Here is a 20,518-nt window from a genome sequence, read left to right on the forward strand (position 1 = left end):
GAGCTTAAAAAAAACAAAACAAAACACATGTATCACGTCATCGGTCGGGTGACCTGTATTAGATTGATGAAAAGGTTTATGATATGACCCCTTTAAACCTGTAGTTTCTTTGATTTTTATACAATTATAGTAAGTTCCTTTGACTTCTCCCTCTTCACTTGGTGTCACTACAGCAGATCTGTTAAGCTGCTATAATTTTGGTCCATACTATTCAATTACAGGATTCACGATTTTATGTCACCATTATGATGGTTAAAATTATCTTTCTGTGAAAATAATTTGAATTTTAGAGTAAAATTGGGACAAGATCCCATGACACACTAGGAAAATCAGGCTGTATGAGAGACAAAGGCTCACGGAGCCGATGAAATGCAGTCGACCTTCAGGTCTGACTGAAAAATGCAAAAAAAAAAATGGAAACAGAAACACAGCAATGCAGGCAACTAATAAACATAGACCACCAAGAGATGCCATCAGAAAGAACTATGGATAAAGTCTGGACATGTTTCATGCAAAGATTTTGCTGGATCTCAACATACTGTAGGCACACACAGGTCTGCTGTGTTAGTTGTCAATACTAATGTTATTTACAGTGACATTTTTACTTGATTTGCCAAAATAACTCAGTGGGGAGACTAAAGTTTCATCATAGGCTCATTAAAAGTATTTTTCCTTTAACTGTAGGTTAAAGGAACCTTGGCAGTGCTCTTCCATCTTGTCTACAAAATCTCATGGAGTGAATTCATTATATTTGCAGTAGAGCCCCCACCAAAATTAATAGTTTACCACCAATAAATGTTGTGAAAGTGTAGTGACACGGACCCACAACAGGGGGCGCAAATGAACGGTCAATAGATGAGCCAAAAAGTAACAATTTAATGTTGTGAAGGTGCACAACGAATATACAGACAATCTCAGAATGTGATAACAGTCAATCCACAAAGGTGACGTGTGGGCAGGCTCGAGGATAGAAGACGTCTGTCCTGAGAAGAGCCGGAACCACACGATTTCCGCCGCCACCGAACCTGGTGAATACTGGAGCCGCCAAGTCCAGAATTCCCAGGTGATCACCGTCCCCGACTGTCGGATCTGGTACTGCTGGCGAAGAGCAAAAACAGTCAAGTGTGGGTGTGTGTACACCCCGTAACAATAACGGTGGGAATGCCACCTCCACCTCTAATACACACTGGTGCAGCGTCTGTGTAACCACTTATCTGACGGGACATAGGACGAAACAGTCGCGACCCACGCCGGTCCTCTGGTAAGACAGCTGCAACACAATCAATCAATACAGGCAGAGAGTTACCTCCATAGAAGTACGATATCTCGGCGATGAGGTGGAGATGACGTCTGGGTTTTATGGAGTGAGATGATGAAGAATGAGTGACAGCTGTCAGGAAATAGAGTGACAGCTGTCACTCCCGGCTGTGTCCGTGGCGGCAGCGCCCTCTCGTGCCTGAAGCCCGCACTTCAGGCAGGGCGCCCTCTGGTGGTGGGCCAGCAGTACCTCCTCTTCTGGCGGCCCACACAACAATAAAATTAGTTGTAATTTTGCAATATACCACAGAAATAAAGATACTTTGTAATAGGGGTGCCAGAAAAAATCGATTCACTTCCGAATCGAGATTCTTGTTTATTACGATTCTGAATCGATCCAAAATGTCCAAGAATCGATTTTTAAAAAGCATTTTTTTAAACATGTTCTTGCTTACTCGCTGCGTGTACTGTTTGTTAGACAACGGCCTCCGTACTACAGCGTCCCCCCGAGGGGAGGGTCCGGCATGCTAGAAACATTCGTGAGCTGCAGCTTAGCATGGCGGGCGAAGAGCTAATTCAGCCAGCACCATCTTTGCTGAAGGCAAATGTTTAAGCTCATTTTGGATTTTATTATTTGCTGCATAAGAAGGAGGTTGACATGACTTATGCAGTGTGCAAAATCTGCAAAATGAAAGTCAAGTACTTCGGAAACACTTCAAATCTGCAAGCCCACATGCAACGCCATCACCTGGAGCTAAAAGGAGCAGAGTCGGTTTCTGCCGACTACTGACCAACGCGTCGCTAAACTGCCAGCCAACTCTGAACGAGCAAAGCAGATAAGTAAATTTACATCTAGAATCACTTGATTAACCTTGTAAAGCTGGATTTTCTTAAACATAAACATTATTTAAGTAATATAACTATATATATAGTTATATAACTATATATATATTACTACTATATAACTATATATATATTTTAGCTCTTTGAATCGAAAATCGATTCTGAATCGAATCGTCACCCCAAGAATCGGAATCAAATTGAATCGTGAGTTGTTGTACGATTCACATCCCTACTTTGTAAGTAAGTCCCTTGTTGTCGCCACAGCAGATTCGAGGTGGATCTGCATGTTGAATTGGCACAAGTTTTACACCGGATGCTATTCCTGATGCAACTCCACATTACATAGAGAGATGTAGTAGGGGGGGTTGAACCAGGAACCTTCTTCAGTGACACCAAGCACACTTACCACTTGGTCACCACGACCCCAGAAACAAAGTTGTTTTGTAATAATTAGATTTCAGCACAAAATGCATTTTGTCAATTTTCTCAAAAATTAAGCATATGACTTGCAAAGTCTGTCTTTTTCCAACTTTGCAAGCACCATTCTAGGGACACCCGAGAGCTCGTACCATGTTTTCTTGAGCAACGTAGCACTCAACAAAGTGGTTAGGGTGCTCATTCTTGAAGATCTCTGAGTAGGTGAGGTTGTTGGTATCTCCATCAAGGACCACAACACGTTCATTGCAGTGTCCTAGTTTGGCCAGCGCCATCCCATATGCCTTTCTTGTGGCAATCTGTAAAAGAGACACTGAAGTGATCACTTGTTTCATTTTTTTATAGCATTCGTTCATTTGGATGTGTGCTTTCTGCAGACATGCAGCCATACCTGAAAACAGAATCTTAGATAAAGCTACTGTGTGTAGGATTTAGGTGTGTTTACTGGCAAAATGGAATATATTATTCAAAACTATCTGTTCATTAGTGTATAAATTACCTGCAACAACAAATCAATATGTTTTCAAAAGCTAAGAATGAGGCTTTTATATCTACATGGAAGCACCCACCCCACCCCCATGGAGGCCACCATGCTGCACCGCCATGTTGATAAAGTAGCTTGAATGGAAAATACTTATTCTGCTTTTTATAGTTTGCAGTATGTCTGAAAGACTGAAGAAAAAGGAAGAGGGATGAGTGGTTGCTCCAGTGTACACTTCCTGCTAGTTCCTAATTCAGGCTAACAAGTTTGAGAACCCTCATTTTTGTGAAATGTGGGATCATGCATATTAGTTATCACAAGAGAAGGCAAGGGAGCATAAAACCCTGTCACCACAAAAGCAAAAAAAAAAAAAAAAAGGAAACAAATTTGTGACCGGAGATGGCATTATGCAATCTGGAACCTCACCACTAGATGACACTATATCCTACACACTGTAGCTTTAAGTCCATTCATCTGTGCTCATGGTGGCCAACCTTTTCCCCAGCTGTGTAGTTGGGTGCACTTGGCATCCTGATATTTCTCAGGCTGACTGGTGGAAAGTCCTCTATGGGGGCGGCGGGGTACAGACGCTTGCTGCTGTTTATGATTCGGCTCTGCAGATCCTTCAAAACCATCTCTGCCATGTCTTTGGGCAGAGGCTTGGCGTGCCAGCCCAGTTTATCCTCTGCAACTAAAACCACACAGACATTGCTTGATGATGCATTTTGCACATACATTCTGGTAACAGAAATAGAGAAATGTGAAAGGGTAGAACTACCTGGAATGCCTTTGCCCTTGGTAGTTTTAGCAATGATAGCAGTGGGCTGATGGCGCGGCTGGCTTAAAGCTTTGCACAGCTCCTCCACACTGTGTCCCTCTACAATTATCGCCTGCCAGCTACACAAGTAAATGCACAAAAATTGTGTTTAAAATATGCATTTGAAATATATAATAGTTTTTTATACAGTATGTGTTAGAGGTGAAAAATCTAATTATGTTGATGTTGTGGATTTAGCAATTTAAAAAATATTCACTATTCATGGCGACATGGTGGATTAGTAGTTAGCACTGTTGCCTCACAGCAAGAAGGTTGTGGGATCGCTTCCTGCCCTTTCTGTGTGGAGTTTGCATGTGTTCCCTGTGTCTGCGTGGGTTTTTTCCGGGCACTCTGATTTCCTTCTACAATCAAAAACATACATACGAGGGCTGTCAATAAAGTAACAGTCCTTTTTATTTTTTTTCAAAAACTATATGGATTTCATTCATATGTTTTTACGTCAGACATGCTTGAACCCTCGTGCGCATGCGTGAGTTTTTCCACGCCTGTCGGTGACGTCATTCGCCTGTGAGCACTCCTTGTGGGAGGAGTCGTCCAGCCCCTCGTCGGAATTCCTTTGTCTGAGAAGTTGCTGAGAGACTGGCGCTTTGTTTGATCAAAATTTTTTCTAAACCTGTGAGACACATCGAAGTGGACACGGTTCGAAAAATTAAGCTGGTTTTCAGTGAAAATTTTAACAGCTGATGAGAGATTTTGAGGTGATTCTGTCGCTTTAAGGACTTTTCACGGTGCGAGACGTCGCGCTGCGCTCTCAGGCAGCGTCATCAGCCTGTTCAAGCTGAAAACCTCCACATTTCAGGCTCTATTGATCCAGGACGTCGTGAGAGAACAGAGAAGTTTCAGAAGAAGTCGGTTTCAGCATTTTATCCGGATATTCCACTGTTAAAGGAGATTTTTTTAATGAAAGACGTGCGGACGGATCCGCGCGTCGGGACGCAGCCGACGCGGTGCGGCGGCACAGGAAAAACACCTCCGTGTTGATAACCATTTGTAAAATCCAGGCGGCTTTTGATGGCTTTCAGTGGAGTGAGTATATGAGAAATTGTTTAACAGGCAGGACATGTTCCAACTTGTCCTTAAGGCTTTCAACAGAGGTGTTTTTCCTGTGGCGGAGCGTCGCGGCGGCTGCGTCCCGACGCGCGGACCCGTCCGCACGTCTTTCATTAAAAAAATCTCCTTTAACAGTGGAATATCCGGATAAAATGCTGAAACCGACTTCTTCTGAAACTTCTCTGTTCTCTCACGACGTCCTGGATCAATAGAGCCTGAAATGTGGAGGTTTTCAGCTTGAACAGGCTGACGACGGCGCCTGAGAGCTCTGAGCAACGTCTCGCACCGTGAAAAGTCCTTAAAGCGACAGAATCACCTCAAAATCTCTCATCAGCCGTTAAAATTTTCACTGAAAACCAGCTTAATTTTTCGAACCATGTCCACTTCGATGTGTCTCACAGGTTTAGAAAAAATTTTGATCAAACAAAGCGCCAGTCTCTCAGCAACTTCTCAGACAAAGGAATTCCGACGAGGGGCTGGACAACTCCTCCCACAAGGAGTGCTCACAGGCGAATGACGTCACCGACAGGCGTGGAAAAACTCACGCATGCGCACGAGGGTTCAAGCATGTCTGACGTAAAAACATATGAATGAAATCCATATAGTTTTTGAAAAAAATAAAAAGGACCGTAACTTTATTGACAGCCCTCGTATTTTTAGGGTCTGTTCCTTCCTCTGCCCCTGACCAAGGCAGAGTCGCTACATATGGAGTTGGTCCCCGGGTGCCGGACTGTGGCTGCCCACTGCTCCGAGTGGTTGGATTGTGTCTAACTGTTATTATGATGGGTTAAATGTGTTGTGAAAGTGTTGGAACACGGACCCACAACAGGGGGCGCAATGAACGGACAATGGAGAAAGTAAATAAGTTTTACTGTCGTGAAAGTGCACAACCAATACAACAATTGACAATTTGGGTTTACACCGAATTCCACTGGTGTCGTGTGGGCAGGCTCGAAGGTAGGAGACGTCCGTCCAAGTCGAGCCGGAACCACCCAGATTTCCCCTGCCACCGAACCCTGGAAATACTGGAACCGCCAAGTCCCGAATTCCCAGGTGGCCACTGCCTCCGCTCGTCGGATCCGGTACTGCTGGCAAGAGAACAAACACACAGGTGTGGATGCGGCTGCACCCAGTACACAGAGAGGGAAGAAGCTGACTCCACCTCACGTCAATACTGCAGAAAGGTGAGTACTTATCTTTTAGTAGTCAGCTGTTCTGCAAAACTCAGAGAGACAATATAATGTAGCAGAGAATCGTTACCTCTAACGTAAGGCGATATCTCGGCACTGAGGTGGAGACGCCGTCCTCCTGATATACCTCTGTGCTGAGTGGAACAGCTGTGTCTGGTGATGGGTGACAGCTGTCACCCAGGCTACTCCCATAAGGCGGCAGCGCCCTCTGGTGCCTGGAGCCCGCACTCCAGGCAGGGCGCCCTCTGGTGGTGGTGGGCCAGCAGTACCTCCTCTTCAGCGGCCCACACAACAAAATGCAGAGGACAGATTTTGTTGTATGTATGTATATATAAGTACAATGACAATAAAGGCTCTATTCTATTCTATATGTGTCCCTGTGACAGACTGGCGTCCTGTCCAGGGTGTACGGCCCTCATGCCATATGACTGCTGTGATAGGTTCCAGCCCCCTGTGACCCTTGATTGGAGTAAGCGGGTATGGAAAATAGAAAAATACTGAAATTACCTTTCCCATGAGGTCTTAATTATAAAGTGAACAATTACAGCATACTTTTTTCTTCATTATTACAAAACAAGATAATATTAGATAATATCTGCATCTTCTTTCTGAGTGTCACAGGTGTCTTTGTGGCTTCCCTCACTAGTCTCCTTCCGGTATGGTCACTCAGTTTTGAGAACTGCCTACTTGACATAGATTTACCACACAGTACCATCCGATTTGTATTTCTTAATGACTGATGCAAATGAAATCCGAGACATATTCAGTGACTCGGAAATGTTCATGTGTTCATCCCCTGACTTTTCTCAAGAAAGCTGGCTGTAAAACATGATGACTTAATCTTTATAAATTGCCCCCATCTGAACTTTTTTTTTTTTTTTTGGAATGTGCTGCAGGCTGTGAATGCAGGAATGGATGTATATTAACAAATGAAATAAAGCTGACCACATAAAACATGAAATATTTTGGCTTCATAATGTCTGCATTGAAACAGAAGTCAAAGAAAATATAAAGATCACTGTTTTTGTTTTCCTCTATATTCCATATCATCCCAACATTTTCTGATTTGGTGTATTTTTTTTTTTTTTTTTTTTTTTTTGGTATTTATAAGCATTTTCTGCATATATTAGCATTGTCTTTAATTTAATTTAGCTGTAATCATCATATTTTTATATTTATTTATTGATCTTATAAAAACTTATTTTTGTCCACATAAATTAAAAAAAAATGTAATCAGCTACATCATTTTTTTTTTTTTTTTTTTGAATTGTGCCAAATGCTTTGTGTTTACAGTTCTTCAGGGATGGTTGGAGGAACATGTGCACATTTTTCCAAAGGCATCTGATTAGTTTTATTACCCAAAAGCTTCACTGCGTTTCTGGTACTTCTCTACGTGATGCTGCAGGGGAGCAGCATCACTTTGGCCCAAACGGTTAATGTCCATGATGGCCACCAGGTTATCAAGCTGGTAGTAGGAGGCAAACGACATGGCCTCCCAGACAGCGCCCTCCGACAGCTCGCCATCCCCCAACAGGCAGTACACACGATAACTGAGGAGCGGGAAAAAAGGGATTGATTATATTGTGTGTGCTGTGGTACAGGCAAAAGTGTTCTGACTTTCCAGCCAGATTGGAAAGTTATCTGACAGATGAATTCTGTCACCAGCTGTGAAATGAATAAAAAAAAAAAAAACCTGTGAAGGTGATCCTGCAGAACCTCACGCCTGATTTAATAAAAAATAAAGACTCAGTCGTAACCCATTACAGACCATGTTAAACAAGACAAAGTCCATCTGAAATATCACCTTCAAAGACGCATTTTCTGAAACGTGACATCATTTATTGAATTTCACCACCACAAAAGGGGAAAATAATAAATACAAGCTTGAATGCACAGTATCAGAATTTAATCCTTTCACAAAATCAGCTTGGATGGAAAAAAAATAACTGCAATATGACTGCTGGGGCTGTGATTATTAGAGCAGAAGAATCGTGAGAGTGGAGCGTGCAGCCGCGACACACACCCACAGAATCTGTAGAGTCCAAGTCACTGTGCATCGACTGAAGACGTACTATTTAAATTACATTTTTACATGTAAACTATGTATGTTTAAACACACTTTCACATGGGTAAAGAATTATCTGGATTTGTCAAAGTACTTCCCAGTGTAAGCCATCCCACAGGCCACGCCAAGACCCTGCCCGATGGAACCGGTGGCAACATCCACAAACTGCTTCTGAAATACACAAAATTGCATGTCAGTATATACAGCATGAAGGTTGTTGGAGCAGCTTCATGAGATGGTTCCTGAGGATGGTGCACCTTACAGGAGTTGGATGGCCCTCCATGGTAGTGTCAACCTGACACAAAGTCAGCAGATTACTCTCCTTCAGAAACCCCGTCTCAACCCACATGGAATATAGCGCTGGAGCAGCATGACCCTGTGCAAAAGAAAACAATTTTAAAACCACAGGCGTAAAACAATCAGATTATAACACCAAAAACTGAAAATGCATCGAGAGCAGGTGGAATAAGCAGGACTGACCTTGGACAGCATGAAGCGGTCGTTGTTGAAGTACCTGGGATCTTCAGGATGGTACCTCATGGTGTGGAAGAAAAGGACAGACATGATTTCTGCCACACTGCAGCATGATGTGGGATGTCTGGACAAAAGAGGACACAGTTAGTGATAAGTCAAACTGGCTGCCCTTGTGTATGCTACATCGTTACAGAAACTACCGCTGGTGCTGACAAAGGAGGAACAGAGAGCTGCTGTTGAAAATGACTACCAGTCCTTGTTGATAGTTGGAGACAAACAAATTTCTGACCCCTTGAAGGCAACTGACGGATGGTTAGACGAAGTCCAGAGACTGAAACTGTGGATATTGCAGAATATTTGCTAAACAGGGATGAGAAATCGCTACACCACCAGCTTCATAATGACTACAATGAAGGTGGGTCTCATATACAACCCCTGGCAAAAATTATGGAATCACCGGCCTCAGAGGATGTTCATTCAGTTGTTTAATTTTGTAGAAAAAAGCAGATCACAGACATGACACAAAACTAAAGTCATTTCAAATGGCAACTTTCTGGCTTTAAGAAACACTATAAGAAATCAAGAAAAAAAGATTGTGACAATCAGTAACGGTTACTTTTTTAGACCAAGCAGAGGGAAAAAAATATGGAATCACTCAATTCTGAGGAAAAAATTATGGAATCACCCTGTAAATTTTCATCCCCCAAACTAACACCTGCATCAAATCAGATCTGCTCGTTGACATTGACCCTATGTGTCTTTTTGCAAGGAATGTTTTCACAGTTTTTGCTCTATGGCAAGATGCATTATCATCTTGAAAAATGATTTAATCATCCCCAAACATCCTTTCAATTGTCCAAAATATCAACGTAAACTTGTGCATTTATTGATGATGTAATGACAGCCATCTCCCCAGTGCCTTTACCTGACATGCAGCCCCATATCATCAATGACTGTGGAAATTTACATGTTCTCTTCAGGCAGTCATCTTTATAAATCTCATTGGAACAGCACCAAACAAAAGTTCCAGCATCATCACCTTGCCCAATGCAGATTCGAGATTCATCACTGAATATGACTTTCATCCAGTCATCCACAGTCCACGATTGCTTTTCCTTAGCCCATTGTAACCTTGTTTTTTTTCTGTTTAGGTGTTAATGATGGCTTTTGTTTAGCTTTTCTGTATGTAAATCCCATTTCCTTTAGGCGGTTTCTTACAGTTCGGTCACAGACGTTGACTCCAGTTTCCTCCCATTCGTTCCTCATTTGTTTTGTTGTGCATTTTTCGATTTTTGAGACATATTGCTTTAAGTTTTCTGTCTTGACGCTTTGATGTCTTCCTTGGTCTACCAGTATGTTTGCCTTTAACAACCTTCCCATGTTGTTTGTATTTGGTCCAGAGTTTAGACACAGCTGACTGTGAACAACCAACATCTTTTGCAACATTGCGTGATGATTTACCCTCTTTTAAGAGTTTGATAATCCTCTCCTTTGTTTCAATTGACATCTCTCGTGTTGGCGCCATGATTCATGTCAGTCCACTTGGTACAACAGCTCTCCAAGGTGTGATCACTCCTTTTTAGATGCAGACTAACGAGCAACAACTGCTGGTGTAATTATTAGAAACTGAAGAAAGACAAGATGACTGTCAATCTCCATAGGTCTGAGGCTCCATGCAAGATCTCACCTAAGGACGATTCAGAGAAAGCCCAGAAGTACACAGGAGGACCTGGTCAGTGACCTGAAGAGAGCTGGGACCACAGTCACAAAGATTACATTAATAACACACTACGCTGTCATGGTTTAAATCCTGCAGGGCAGCAAGGTCCCCCTGCTCAAGCCAGCACATGTCCAGGCCTGTTTGAAGTTCACCAGTGACCATCTGGATGATCCAGAGGAGGCATGGGAGAAGGTCATGTGGTCAGATGAGACCAAAATAGAACTTTTTTGTATCAACTCCATTTGCTGTGTTTGGAGGATGATAACAACCCCAAGAACACCGTCCCGTGAAGCATGGGGATGGAAACATCATTTTTGGGGGAGCAGTTCTGCAAAGGGGACAGGACGACTGCACCATATTGAAGGGAGGATGGATGGGTTCATGTATCATGAGATTTTGGCAAACAACCTCTTTCGCTCAGTAAGAGCTTTGAAGACGGGTCGTGGCTGGGTCTTCCAGCATGACAATGACCCCAAACACAGCCAGGGCAACTAAGGAGGGGCTCCGTAAGAAGCATTTCCATACTTGCCAGCATTTGAATGCGGGTGTCCTGTGCGCAAATAGGGGGTCCAGGGACGTGCCCAGACTCACACAACTGCGGGACTAATGGACGTCCCACACACACTCATGTGGAACGCAGGACATGGGGGAAAATTCCGGGACTGTCTCATGCAATGTAGGATGGTTGGCAGCTCTGCATTTCAAGGTCCTGGAGGGGCCTGGCCAGTCTCCAGACCTGAACTCAATAGAAAATCTTTGGAGGGAGCTGAAACTCAAAATCTGAAAGATCTGGAGAAGATCTGTATGGAGGAGTGGACCAAAATCCCTGCTGCAGTGTGTGCAAACTTGGTCAAGAGCTACAGGAAACATTTGACCTCTGTAATTGCAAACAAAGGTTTCTGCACCAAATATTAAGGTCTGTTTTTCTATTTTACTAAATACTTATTTGTGTCACTATATATATATATATATATATATATATTGCAACTGAATAATATACATTGATAATGTATAATGTAGAACTGAAACAGAATGACAGAATATTTTAAGAACATGCTAAGAAAGCAGTGTCAAAACCAAAAAAAAGGACCAGCACTCTTAAACATAATTTCAGAACTGCAAGGCTTAACATTGAGTCTAAACTGTGTAGGTGCTGCAGTCTGGGTTAATCTTCCTTTTCTGGTTTGAGGGGTTATAAAGAAATGAATGTAGTTCTAGTTTTTGATTACCCAATTTTTTATTTTATTTATTTGTGTTCTTGCTCTTTGGCACATCTTAAATATCTGTGTGGTAAAATACAAATATTTCATATATTTTCTATATTACATGCAGAATCATTTTCATGCTCAGCAAAACACCTTGTTTGTACTTAATCACTTTATTTGAATGGACATTTTGTGAATTCTGCTGTTGCACCCAGCCTATCTAAAACCACACACACAGCGATTTTTCAACTTAATCACCAACTGTCACATAATGCCTGAAGGAAAATGTTTATTATACTGGATTCTTAGCATCTATTGACCTTTTCAAGTATTACTGATAATGTAACACTGGGTGGGACAAAAAAAAAGTATTTAATATTTAGACAAAGTGTTGGGAAGGTGTCGTAGCACGGACCCACAACAGGGGGCGCAAATGAACGGACAATGAGTAAGCCAAAAGGTAACAATTTAATGTTGTGACAACACACAACTAAACACACAAAATTTGTAAAGCCAATTAACACCAGGTGACGTGTGGGCAGGCTCGAAGATAGAAGACCCCGACGAGAGAGAAGCCGCGTCCCACACGGCCTCCATCACCAACGGTCTGAAGAACACCGGAGCCGCCAAGTCCCGTATCCCCAGGTGACCTCTGTCTTCGGCTGTCGACCCTGGTACTGCTGGCAGAAAGCAGAGACAAGATGAATGAGTGTAAGTCCGCACACTCAGTGGTCCACGGTCTGTACACAGTTAGGAGGGGGAACCTCCACCTCCAAATCACACACTCGTGCAGCTCTTGATTAACCACTTATCTGTTTAGAGAGTGAGGCGCAGTCGTCGTAGTCACGCCAAACGCCAAAATCCCAGATAAGGCAACGACCACAGGACAATGGCTGCAAATGAGATCTAGATTAGTACACAACGTGTCAGTCAGCAGAGAAATTACCTCTTGGTAGTCGATTTCTCGGCGGGGAGGTGGAGTTGCAGTCCGGCTTAAGTAGTGGTGTAGATGAGTGACAGCTGGTGTGATGAGTGACAGCTGTCACTTCCTCTGGGTCTGACGCCCTCTCGTGCTTGGAGCCCGCACTCCAAGCAGGGCGCCCTCTGGTGGTAGTGGGCCAGCAGTACCTCCTCTTCAGCGGCCCACATAACAGGACCCCCCCCTCAACGGGTGCCTCCTGGCGCCCGACCTGGCTTGTCCGGGTGTCTTCTGTAGAAATCGGCCAGGAGGGCCGGGTCCAGGATGAAGCTCCTCTTCACCCAGGAGCGTTCCTCAGGTCCATACCCCTCCCAGTCCACCAGATATTGGAACCCCCGGCCCTTACGACGGACGTCCAGGAGCCTGCGGACTGTCCAAGCAGGCTCCCCGTCGATGAGCCAGGCAGGAGGCGGCGTAGGTCCAGGTGCACAGAGGGGCGAGGTGTGGTGTGGCTTGATACGGGACACGTGGAATACAGGGTGGATCCGCAGTGAAGCTGGGAGTTGGAGCTTCACTGCGGCCGGGTTGATGATCTTGAGGATCGTGAATGGTCCGATGTATCTGTCCTTTAACTTGGGAGAGTCCACACAGAGGGGGATGTCCTTTGTTGAAAGCCACACCCCCTGCCCGGGCTGGTATGTGGGGGCCGGGGAACGTCGGCGGTCCGCATGGGTCTTAGCCCTCGTCCGGGCCTTTAACAGGGCAGAGCGGGCGGTCCGCCACACCCGGCGGCACCTCCTGAGGTGGGCCTGGACCGAGGGCACACCGACCTCTCCCTCCACCAGCGGGAACAATGGGGGCTGGAACCCCAAACATGCCTCAAAAGGGGAGAGGCCGGTAGCAGATGAAACATGGCTGTTGTGGGCATACTCGATCCAGGCCAGATGGTGACTCCAGGCCGCCGGATGTGCGGAGGTGACACACCGAAGGGCCTGCTCCAACTCCTGGTTGGCCCCGCTCTGCCTGGCCGTTGGTCTGGGGGTGGTACCCGGACAAGAGACTCACGGTGGCCCCCAGCTCCTTGCAGAAACTCTTCCACACCTGTGAAGAGAACTGGGGACCACAATCTGATACAATGTCCGATGGTATCCCATGCAGCCGCATGACGTGGTGAACCAGGAGGTCTGCCGTCTCCTGGGCCGTCGGGAGCTTCAGGAGGGCCACGAAGTGGGCCGCCTTGGAGAACCGGTCCACTATCGTGAGAATCACGGTGTTGCCCTGGGACGGTGGGAGGCCCGTGATGAAATCCAGGCCGATGTGAGACCAGGGGCGATGAGGCGGGAATAAAAGGCACAAGGATGGAGAACTTTATCAGCCTCCACGCTCTGGGACAGCACGGCTCCTATCCCTGAGTCAGAGGCGTCCACTTCTACTATGTACTGGCGATCAGGATCAGGCTGCACCAGAACTGGTGCAGTCGAGAACCGGCGTTTCAACTCCTGGAACGCGGCTTCGCACCGATCCGACCAGGCGAAGGGGACCTTGGTGGAGGTCAGGGCAGTCAGGGGGCTAACTACCTGACTGTAACCTTTAATGAACCTCCTGTAAAAATTTGCAAAGCCAAGGAACTGCTGTAGTTTCCTGCGGCTTGTTGGTTGGGGCCACTCTCTCACCACCGCAACCTTAGCCGGATCAGGGCGATGGAGTTGGAGGAGATGATGAACCCCAGGAAGGACAAAGAAGTGCGGTGGAACTCACACTTCTCGCCCTTCACAAACAGCCGGTTCTCCAACAACCGCTGTAGGACCTGACGTACATGCTGGACATGGGTCTCAGGGTCCGGGGAAAAGATGAGTATATCGTCCAGATATACGAAGACGAACCGATGCAGGAAGTCCCGCAAGACGTCATTTACCAAAGCTTGGAACGTCGCGGGGGCGTTAGTGAGGCCGAACGGCATGACCAGGTACTCAAAATGACCTAACGGGGTGTTGAATGCCGTCTTCCATTCGTCTCCCTTCCGGATCCGAACCAGGTGGTACGCGTTTCTAAGATCCAATTTCGTAAAGATTTGGGCTCCATGCAGGGGCGTGAACACTGAATCCAACAGAGGTAACGGGTATCGGTTGCGAACCGTGATCTCGTTCAGCCCTCTGTAATCAATGCATGGACGGAGTCCGCCGTCTTTTTTACCCACAAAAAAGAAACCAGCACCCATCGGGGAGGTGGAGTTCCGGATCAGCCCGGCAGCTAAGGAGTCCCGGATGTAGGTCTCCATTGATTCGCGTTCCGGACGTGAGAGGTTGTACAACCTACTGGACGGGTACTCAGCGCCCGGGATCAAATCGATGGCGCAATCATACGGTCGGTGCGGAGGAAGAGTGAGCACCAGATCTTTGCTGAAAACGTCAGCAAGATCATGGTAGTCCTTTGGCACCGCCGATAGATTGGGGGGGACTTTGACCTCCTCATTAGCCGTAGTGCCGGGAGGAACCGAGGATCCTAAACACTCCCGGTGGCAGGTTTCGCTCCACTGCGTCACAACCCCGGACGGCCAATCTATCCGGGGATTGTGCTTCACCATCCATGGAAAGCCCAAAATCACTCGGGAGGTAGATGGTGTTACATGGAACACCATCTCCTCCCTGTGATTCCCAGACACAACCAAAGTCACTGGTTGTGTCTGATGTGTGATTAATGGAAGCAGGGTGCCATCTAGTGCTCGCACCTGCAATGGTGCCGGCAGAGCCACCAGGGGGAGCCCTACTTCCTTTGCCCATCTGCTGTCCAGCAGATTCCCTTCTGACCCCGTGTCTACCAGTGCTGGGGCATGAAGGGTTAAATCCCCACAAAGGATTGTTACTGGGATTCGTGCAGATTTGCGGGGTCTTTCCGCGTGTGTGTTATGGCCCACCCTTAGCCCAGTTTCTAAGGACGGGCGTTGTAGTTTGACCGTTCAGGGCAGTCCTTCTGCATGTGCTCACAAGAGCCGCAGACAAAACACTCCCCGCGGGCCAGCCTCCTTTGTCTGACATTTGTTTTCACTTTGGCCCTGCTCGTGTCCATAGCCTCCTCAGCAGGGGGAGCTGTAGCTACACGGAGCTCTCTGGCAGTGAAGCGTGGGGACGACGTCACCTTGTCGGAACCGGAAGGGGGAGGGACGGCTCGTGCCCGGTCACGCCCCCCGGCCTGCTCCCGACGATGCTCGTTTAAACGGTTGTCTAAGCGTATAACCAAATCGACAAGCCCGTCAAAATCCCGCGGTTCTTCCTTAGCCAGTTTGTGCTCCTTAAGGACCGGGGACAGTCCATTTACAAAGGCGGCGCGGAGCGCAACGTTATTCCAGCCGGACCTCGCTGCCGCGATGCGGAAGTCGACTGCATACTCGGCTGCGCTACGGCGCCCCTGTCTCATAGACAGCAGCACGTTCGAAGCGGTCTCGCCTCTGTTGGGATGATCAAACACTTGTTTGAACTCCCGTACAAACCCAGTATAAGACGTTAGGAGCCGTGAATTCTGCTCCCAAAGCGCCGTAGCCCAAGCGCGTGCCTCTCCTCGAAGCAGATTAATAACATAAGCTACCCGGCTAGCGTCTGATGCATACATGACAGGGCGCTGTGAAAAGACGAGCGAACACTGCATGAGGAAGTCTGCGCACGTCTCAACACAGCCCCCGTACGGTTCCGGAGGGCTTATGTATGCTTCAGGGGACGGTGGGGGGGGGTCGTTGAACGACCAGTGGAACGTCTGATACAGGCCCAGGACCAGCCAGAGGAGGAGCTGCTGCAGCGCCCTGATTGCGCGCTTCCACCCTGGCGGCGAGAGCCTCCACCCTCCGATTAAGGAGGACATTCTGCTCGGTCACTAAATCTAACCGAGCCGTGAAGGCGGTTAAGATCTGCTGCAGCTCACTCAACACGCCTCCTGCTGACGCCTGCGCTCCTGGCTCTTCCATTGGCCGTTCACCCTCGGGCTGACGCCCCTCGGAATCCATGACGATTGGCCGAGAAATCCTGTTGGGAAGGTGTCGTAGCACGGACCCACAACAGGGGGCGCAAATGAACGGACAATGAGTAAGCCAAAAGGTAACAATTTAATGTTGTGACAACACACAACTAAACACACAAAATTTGTAAAGCCAATTAACACCAGGTGACGTGTGGGCAGGCTCGAAGATAGAAGACCCCGACGAGAGAGAAGCCGCGTCCCACATGGCCTCCACCACCAACGGTCTGAAGAACACCGGAGCCGCCAAGTCCCGTATCCCCAGGTGACCTCTGTCTTCGGCTGTCGACCCTGGTACTGCTGGCAGAAAGCAGAGACAAGATGAATGAGTGTAAGTCCGCACACTCAGTGGTCCACGGTCTGTACACAGTTAGGAGGGGGAACCTCCACCTCCAAATCACACACTCGTGCAGCTCTTGATTAACCACTTATCTGTTTAGAGAGTGAGGCGCAGTCGTCACCAAACGCCAAAATCCCAGATAAGGCAATGACCACAGGACAATGGCTGCAAATGAGATCTAGATTAGTACACAACGTGTCAGTCAGCAGAGAAATTACCTCTTGGTAGTCGATTTCTCGGCGGGGAGGTGGAGTTGCAGTCCGGCTTAAGTAGTGGTGTAGATGAGTGACAGCTGGTGTGATGAGTGACAGCTGTCACTTCCTCTGGGTCTGGCGCCCTCTCCTGCTTGGAGCCCGCACTCCAAGCAGGGCGCCCTCTGGTGGTAGTGGGCCAGCAGTACCTCCTCTTCAGCGGCCCACATAACACAAAGACTGATGATTCTTTTTTTTTTTTTTTTACATTTGCACAGATGTGAGAAAACATCACAGTCATGTAACCTTTCTCACAGACACTTCTGAAATACTAATCACTAAGACCACTTTAAAAAAATGATCAAAATAGAAATTGCACAAATTTATCTTTAAATATGTTACTTTCAGGAGCTGCACAAAACTGTTTTTGAATTCGTTCAACATCACAGATGGGTGCCTGCCTATTGTGCCTTTAGGGTATATTAGATTAAATCTGCCAAATAATGATAAAATACAATATTGTTCATGCAAAGACAACAAAGGAACATGTAAAGAAATGTTATAAATAACCAAAAATCATACAAGCTGCTGAAGCATTTACATTAATTTGACACTTTCACTGTTGAACAGACTGAACTGTTCCATTAGTCTAATATTTGCTTTCAGCTGCTATTTGATTAAAGCACATTTCCAAACACAAAATAAAGGATCTATGTGAACTTGTGCAGCTTTGCATTAAATGACTGAAAGCAGCAAACTGATTGTTTTTAAATACATGTATTATATTTTCATGCATGCAGTTGCTGATGGATCATGATTTACACTCAACAAAAATATAAATGCAACACTTTTGGTTTTGCTCCCATTTTGTATGAGATGAACTCAAAGATCTAAAACTTTTTCCACATACACAATATCACCATTTCCCTCAAATATTGTTCACAAACCAGTCTAAATCTGTGATAGTGAGCACTTCTCCTTTGCTGAGATAATCCATCCCACCTCACAGGTGTGCCATATCAAGATGCTGATTAGACACCATGATTAGTGCACAGGTGTGCCTTAGACTGCCCACAATAAAAGGCCACTCTGAAAGGTGGAGTTTTATCACACAGCACAATGCCACAGATGTCGCAAGATTTGAGGGAGCGTGCAATTGGCATGCTGACAGCAGGAATGTCAACCAGAGCTGTTGCTCGTGTATTGAATGTTCATTTCTCTACCATAAGCCGTCTCCAAAGGCGTTTCAGAGAATTTGGCAGTACATCCAACCAGCCTCACAACCGCAGACCACGTGTAACCACACCAGCCCAGGACCTCCACATCCAGCATGTTCACCTCCAAGATCGTCTGAGACCAGCCACTCGGACAGCTGCTGAAGCAATCAGTTTGCATAACCAAAGAATTTCTGCACAAACTATCAGAAACCGTCTCAGGGAAGCTCATCTGCATGCTCGTCGTCCTCACCGGGGTCTCGACCTGACTCCAGTTCGTCGTCGTAACCGACTTGAGTGGGCAAATGCTCACATTCACTGGCGTTTGGCACGTTGGAGAGGTGTTCTCTTCACGGATGAATCCCGGTTCACACTGTCCAGGGCAGATGGCAGACAGCGTGTGTGGCGTCGTGTGGGTGAGCGGTTTTCTGATGTCAATGTTGTGGATCGAGTGGCCCATGGTGGCGGTGGGGTTATGGTATGGGCAGGTGTCTGTTATAGACGAAGAACACAGGTGCATTTTATTGATGGCATTTTGAATGCACAGAGATACCGTGATGAGATCCTGAGGCCCATTGTTGTGCCGTACATCCAAGAACATCACCTCATGTTGCAGCAGGATAATACACAGCCCCATGTTACAAGGATCTGTACACAATTCTTGGAAGCTGAAAATGTCCCAGTTCTTGCATGGCCAGCATACTCACCGGACATGTCACCCATTGAGCCTGTTTGGGATGCTCTGGACCGGCGTATACGACAGCGTGTACCAGTTCCTGCCAATATCTAGCAACTTCGCACAGCCATTGAAGAGGAGTGGACCAACATTCCACAGGCCACAGTTGACAACCTGATCAACTCTATGCAAAGGAGATGTGTTGCACTGCATGAGGCAAATGGTGGTCACACCAGATACTGACTGGTATCCCCCCAATAAAACAAAACTGCACCTTTCAGAGTGGCCTTTTATTATGGACAGTCTAAGGCACACCTGTGCACTAATCATGGTGTCTAATCAGCATCTTGATATGGCACACCTGTGAGGTGGGATGGATTATCTCAGCAAAGGAGAAGTGTTCACTATCACAGATGTAGACTGGTTTGTGAACAATATTTGAGGGAAATGGTGATATTGTGTATGTGGAAAAGGTTTTAGACCTTTGAGTTCATCTCATACAAAATGGGAGCAAAACCAAAAGTGTTGCGTTTATATTTTTGTTGAGTGTATGTCACAGGAATAGAAAAACTTATGTTTTTGTCACTGTGACAAACATCAGAACGAAGGCAGGACGTGCTGTTTTTGTATCTGTACATGCAGTTTGACCATTAATGTTCCTCTCTGGTTCCTGCAAAGAAAAGCCAGGTTTTTGTGGTGCCTCTTAACATTCCCTGCTGTCATGTTGGTGGGGATGTCTCACCCGATGCCTGCTGCCGTGGTGACCTTGATGGAGTTGATTCGGAGGCGGATAGCGATGTTCCTCAGTGCCTGCACTGTCTGCTGGTCAGGTTTGTGGTAATCCTCCATGAAGGCAAAATGTCAAGTTCCAAAGCACCAGAAGTGTCCTAAGTTGTGATGTGTGAGGTTTGGTGGAGCGCAGGAGCACCTGTGTGGTGACACAGACAAAGAGAGAGAATGCAGAGGAGAGGGTGGATTTATCCTTTTGTGGGCAAACACAATGATGCACACAGAGGAGGGGAAACTCAGTGACGTGACAGCAGTGTTACTGGTACAATCAAATGACACTCATTGCACTGGCATAGAGGTGGAAGGATGTGTTGGATGGCTTGGAGTGAGAGAGAGCGGCATTAAGAGGATCTTTACAGTTACACCAATGAGTTCCGTCAAAACTCATATTTCAAATGGTAATTCATATTTTACTCTCAGTGGATAGAATCTGCTTAAAGAATGGATTTAAACAAACAGCGACTGGATGTTTCAGGTTGTGAGGTTAAGACACAGTGGGGAGAAAACTGACCTGAAGACATGTTTCTTCTGTCCTGATTTGATTCCGACTTATATCTGCCTTTTGTTTCATACAAATTACTCTGAGGTTTTCTGCATCAGAGCTCATGGATCTGACATAAAAACATGTCTGATCCTCAGTGCAGAGAGCGAAGCCCAAATCCCCTGGTGGGCTGAACAGCATTACTACCATCATGATGCACATCATCAGCCAACATGGAACATTTGACATGTAATGCATTAAATTCTCAGAGGTATGAATCTGCATTCATAACCCCTCCTAATGCAATTCTAAATGTACTACAAGGAGAATGGAACACATAATATA

The 20,518-nt window shown here is 46.2% G+C and overlaps 1 protein-coding gene across 1 annotated transcript in view; it reads right to left on the bottom strand.

The window, feature by feature from the left end:
• The window catches only part of tkta (transketolase a), a 36,966-nt gene extending 17,000 nt beyond the window's left edge, over nt 1-19,966 (bottom strand). The window contains exons 1-8 of the mRNA XM_034166495.1: nt 19,646-19,966; nt 8,640-8,757; nt 8,422-8,535; nt 8,236-8,330; nt 7,453-7,644; nt 3,795-3,913; nt 3,511-3,707; nt 2,670-2,834 (exon numbers count right to left, since the gene is read on the bottom strand). Of these exons, the coding sequence (XP_034022386.1) occupies nt 2,670-2,834; nt 3,511-3,707; nt 3,795-3,913; nt 7,453-7,644; nt 8,236-8,330; nt 8,422-8,535; nt 8,640-8,757; nt 19,646-19,752 (1,107 nt within the window). The 5' untranslated portion in view covers nt 19,753-19,966. The remainder of the gene's footprint in view (nt 1-2,669; nt 2,835-3,510; nt 3,708-3,794; nt 3,914-7,452; nt 7,645-8,235; nt 8,331-8,421; nt 8,536-8,639; nt 8,758-19,645) is intronic.
• Between the last annotated feature and the right edge of the window lie 552 nt (nt 19,967-20,518).

The sequence above is a fragment of the Thalassophryne amazonica genome, chromosome 3 (genome assembly GCF_902500255.1).
Source record: "Thalassophryne amazonica chromosome 3, fThaAma1.1, whole genome shotgun sequence".
Taxonomy (NCBI): Eukaryota; Metazoa; Chordata; class Actinopteri; order Batrachoidiformes; family Batrachoididae; genus Thalassophryne; species Thalassophryne amazonica.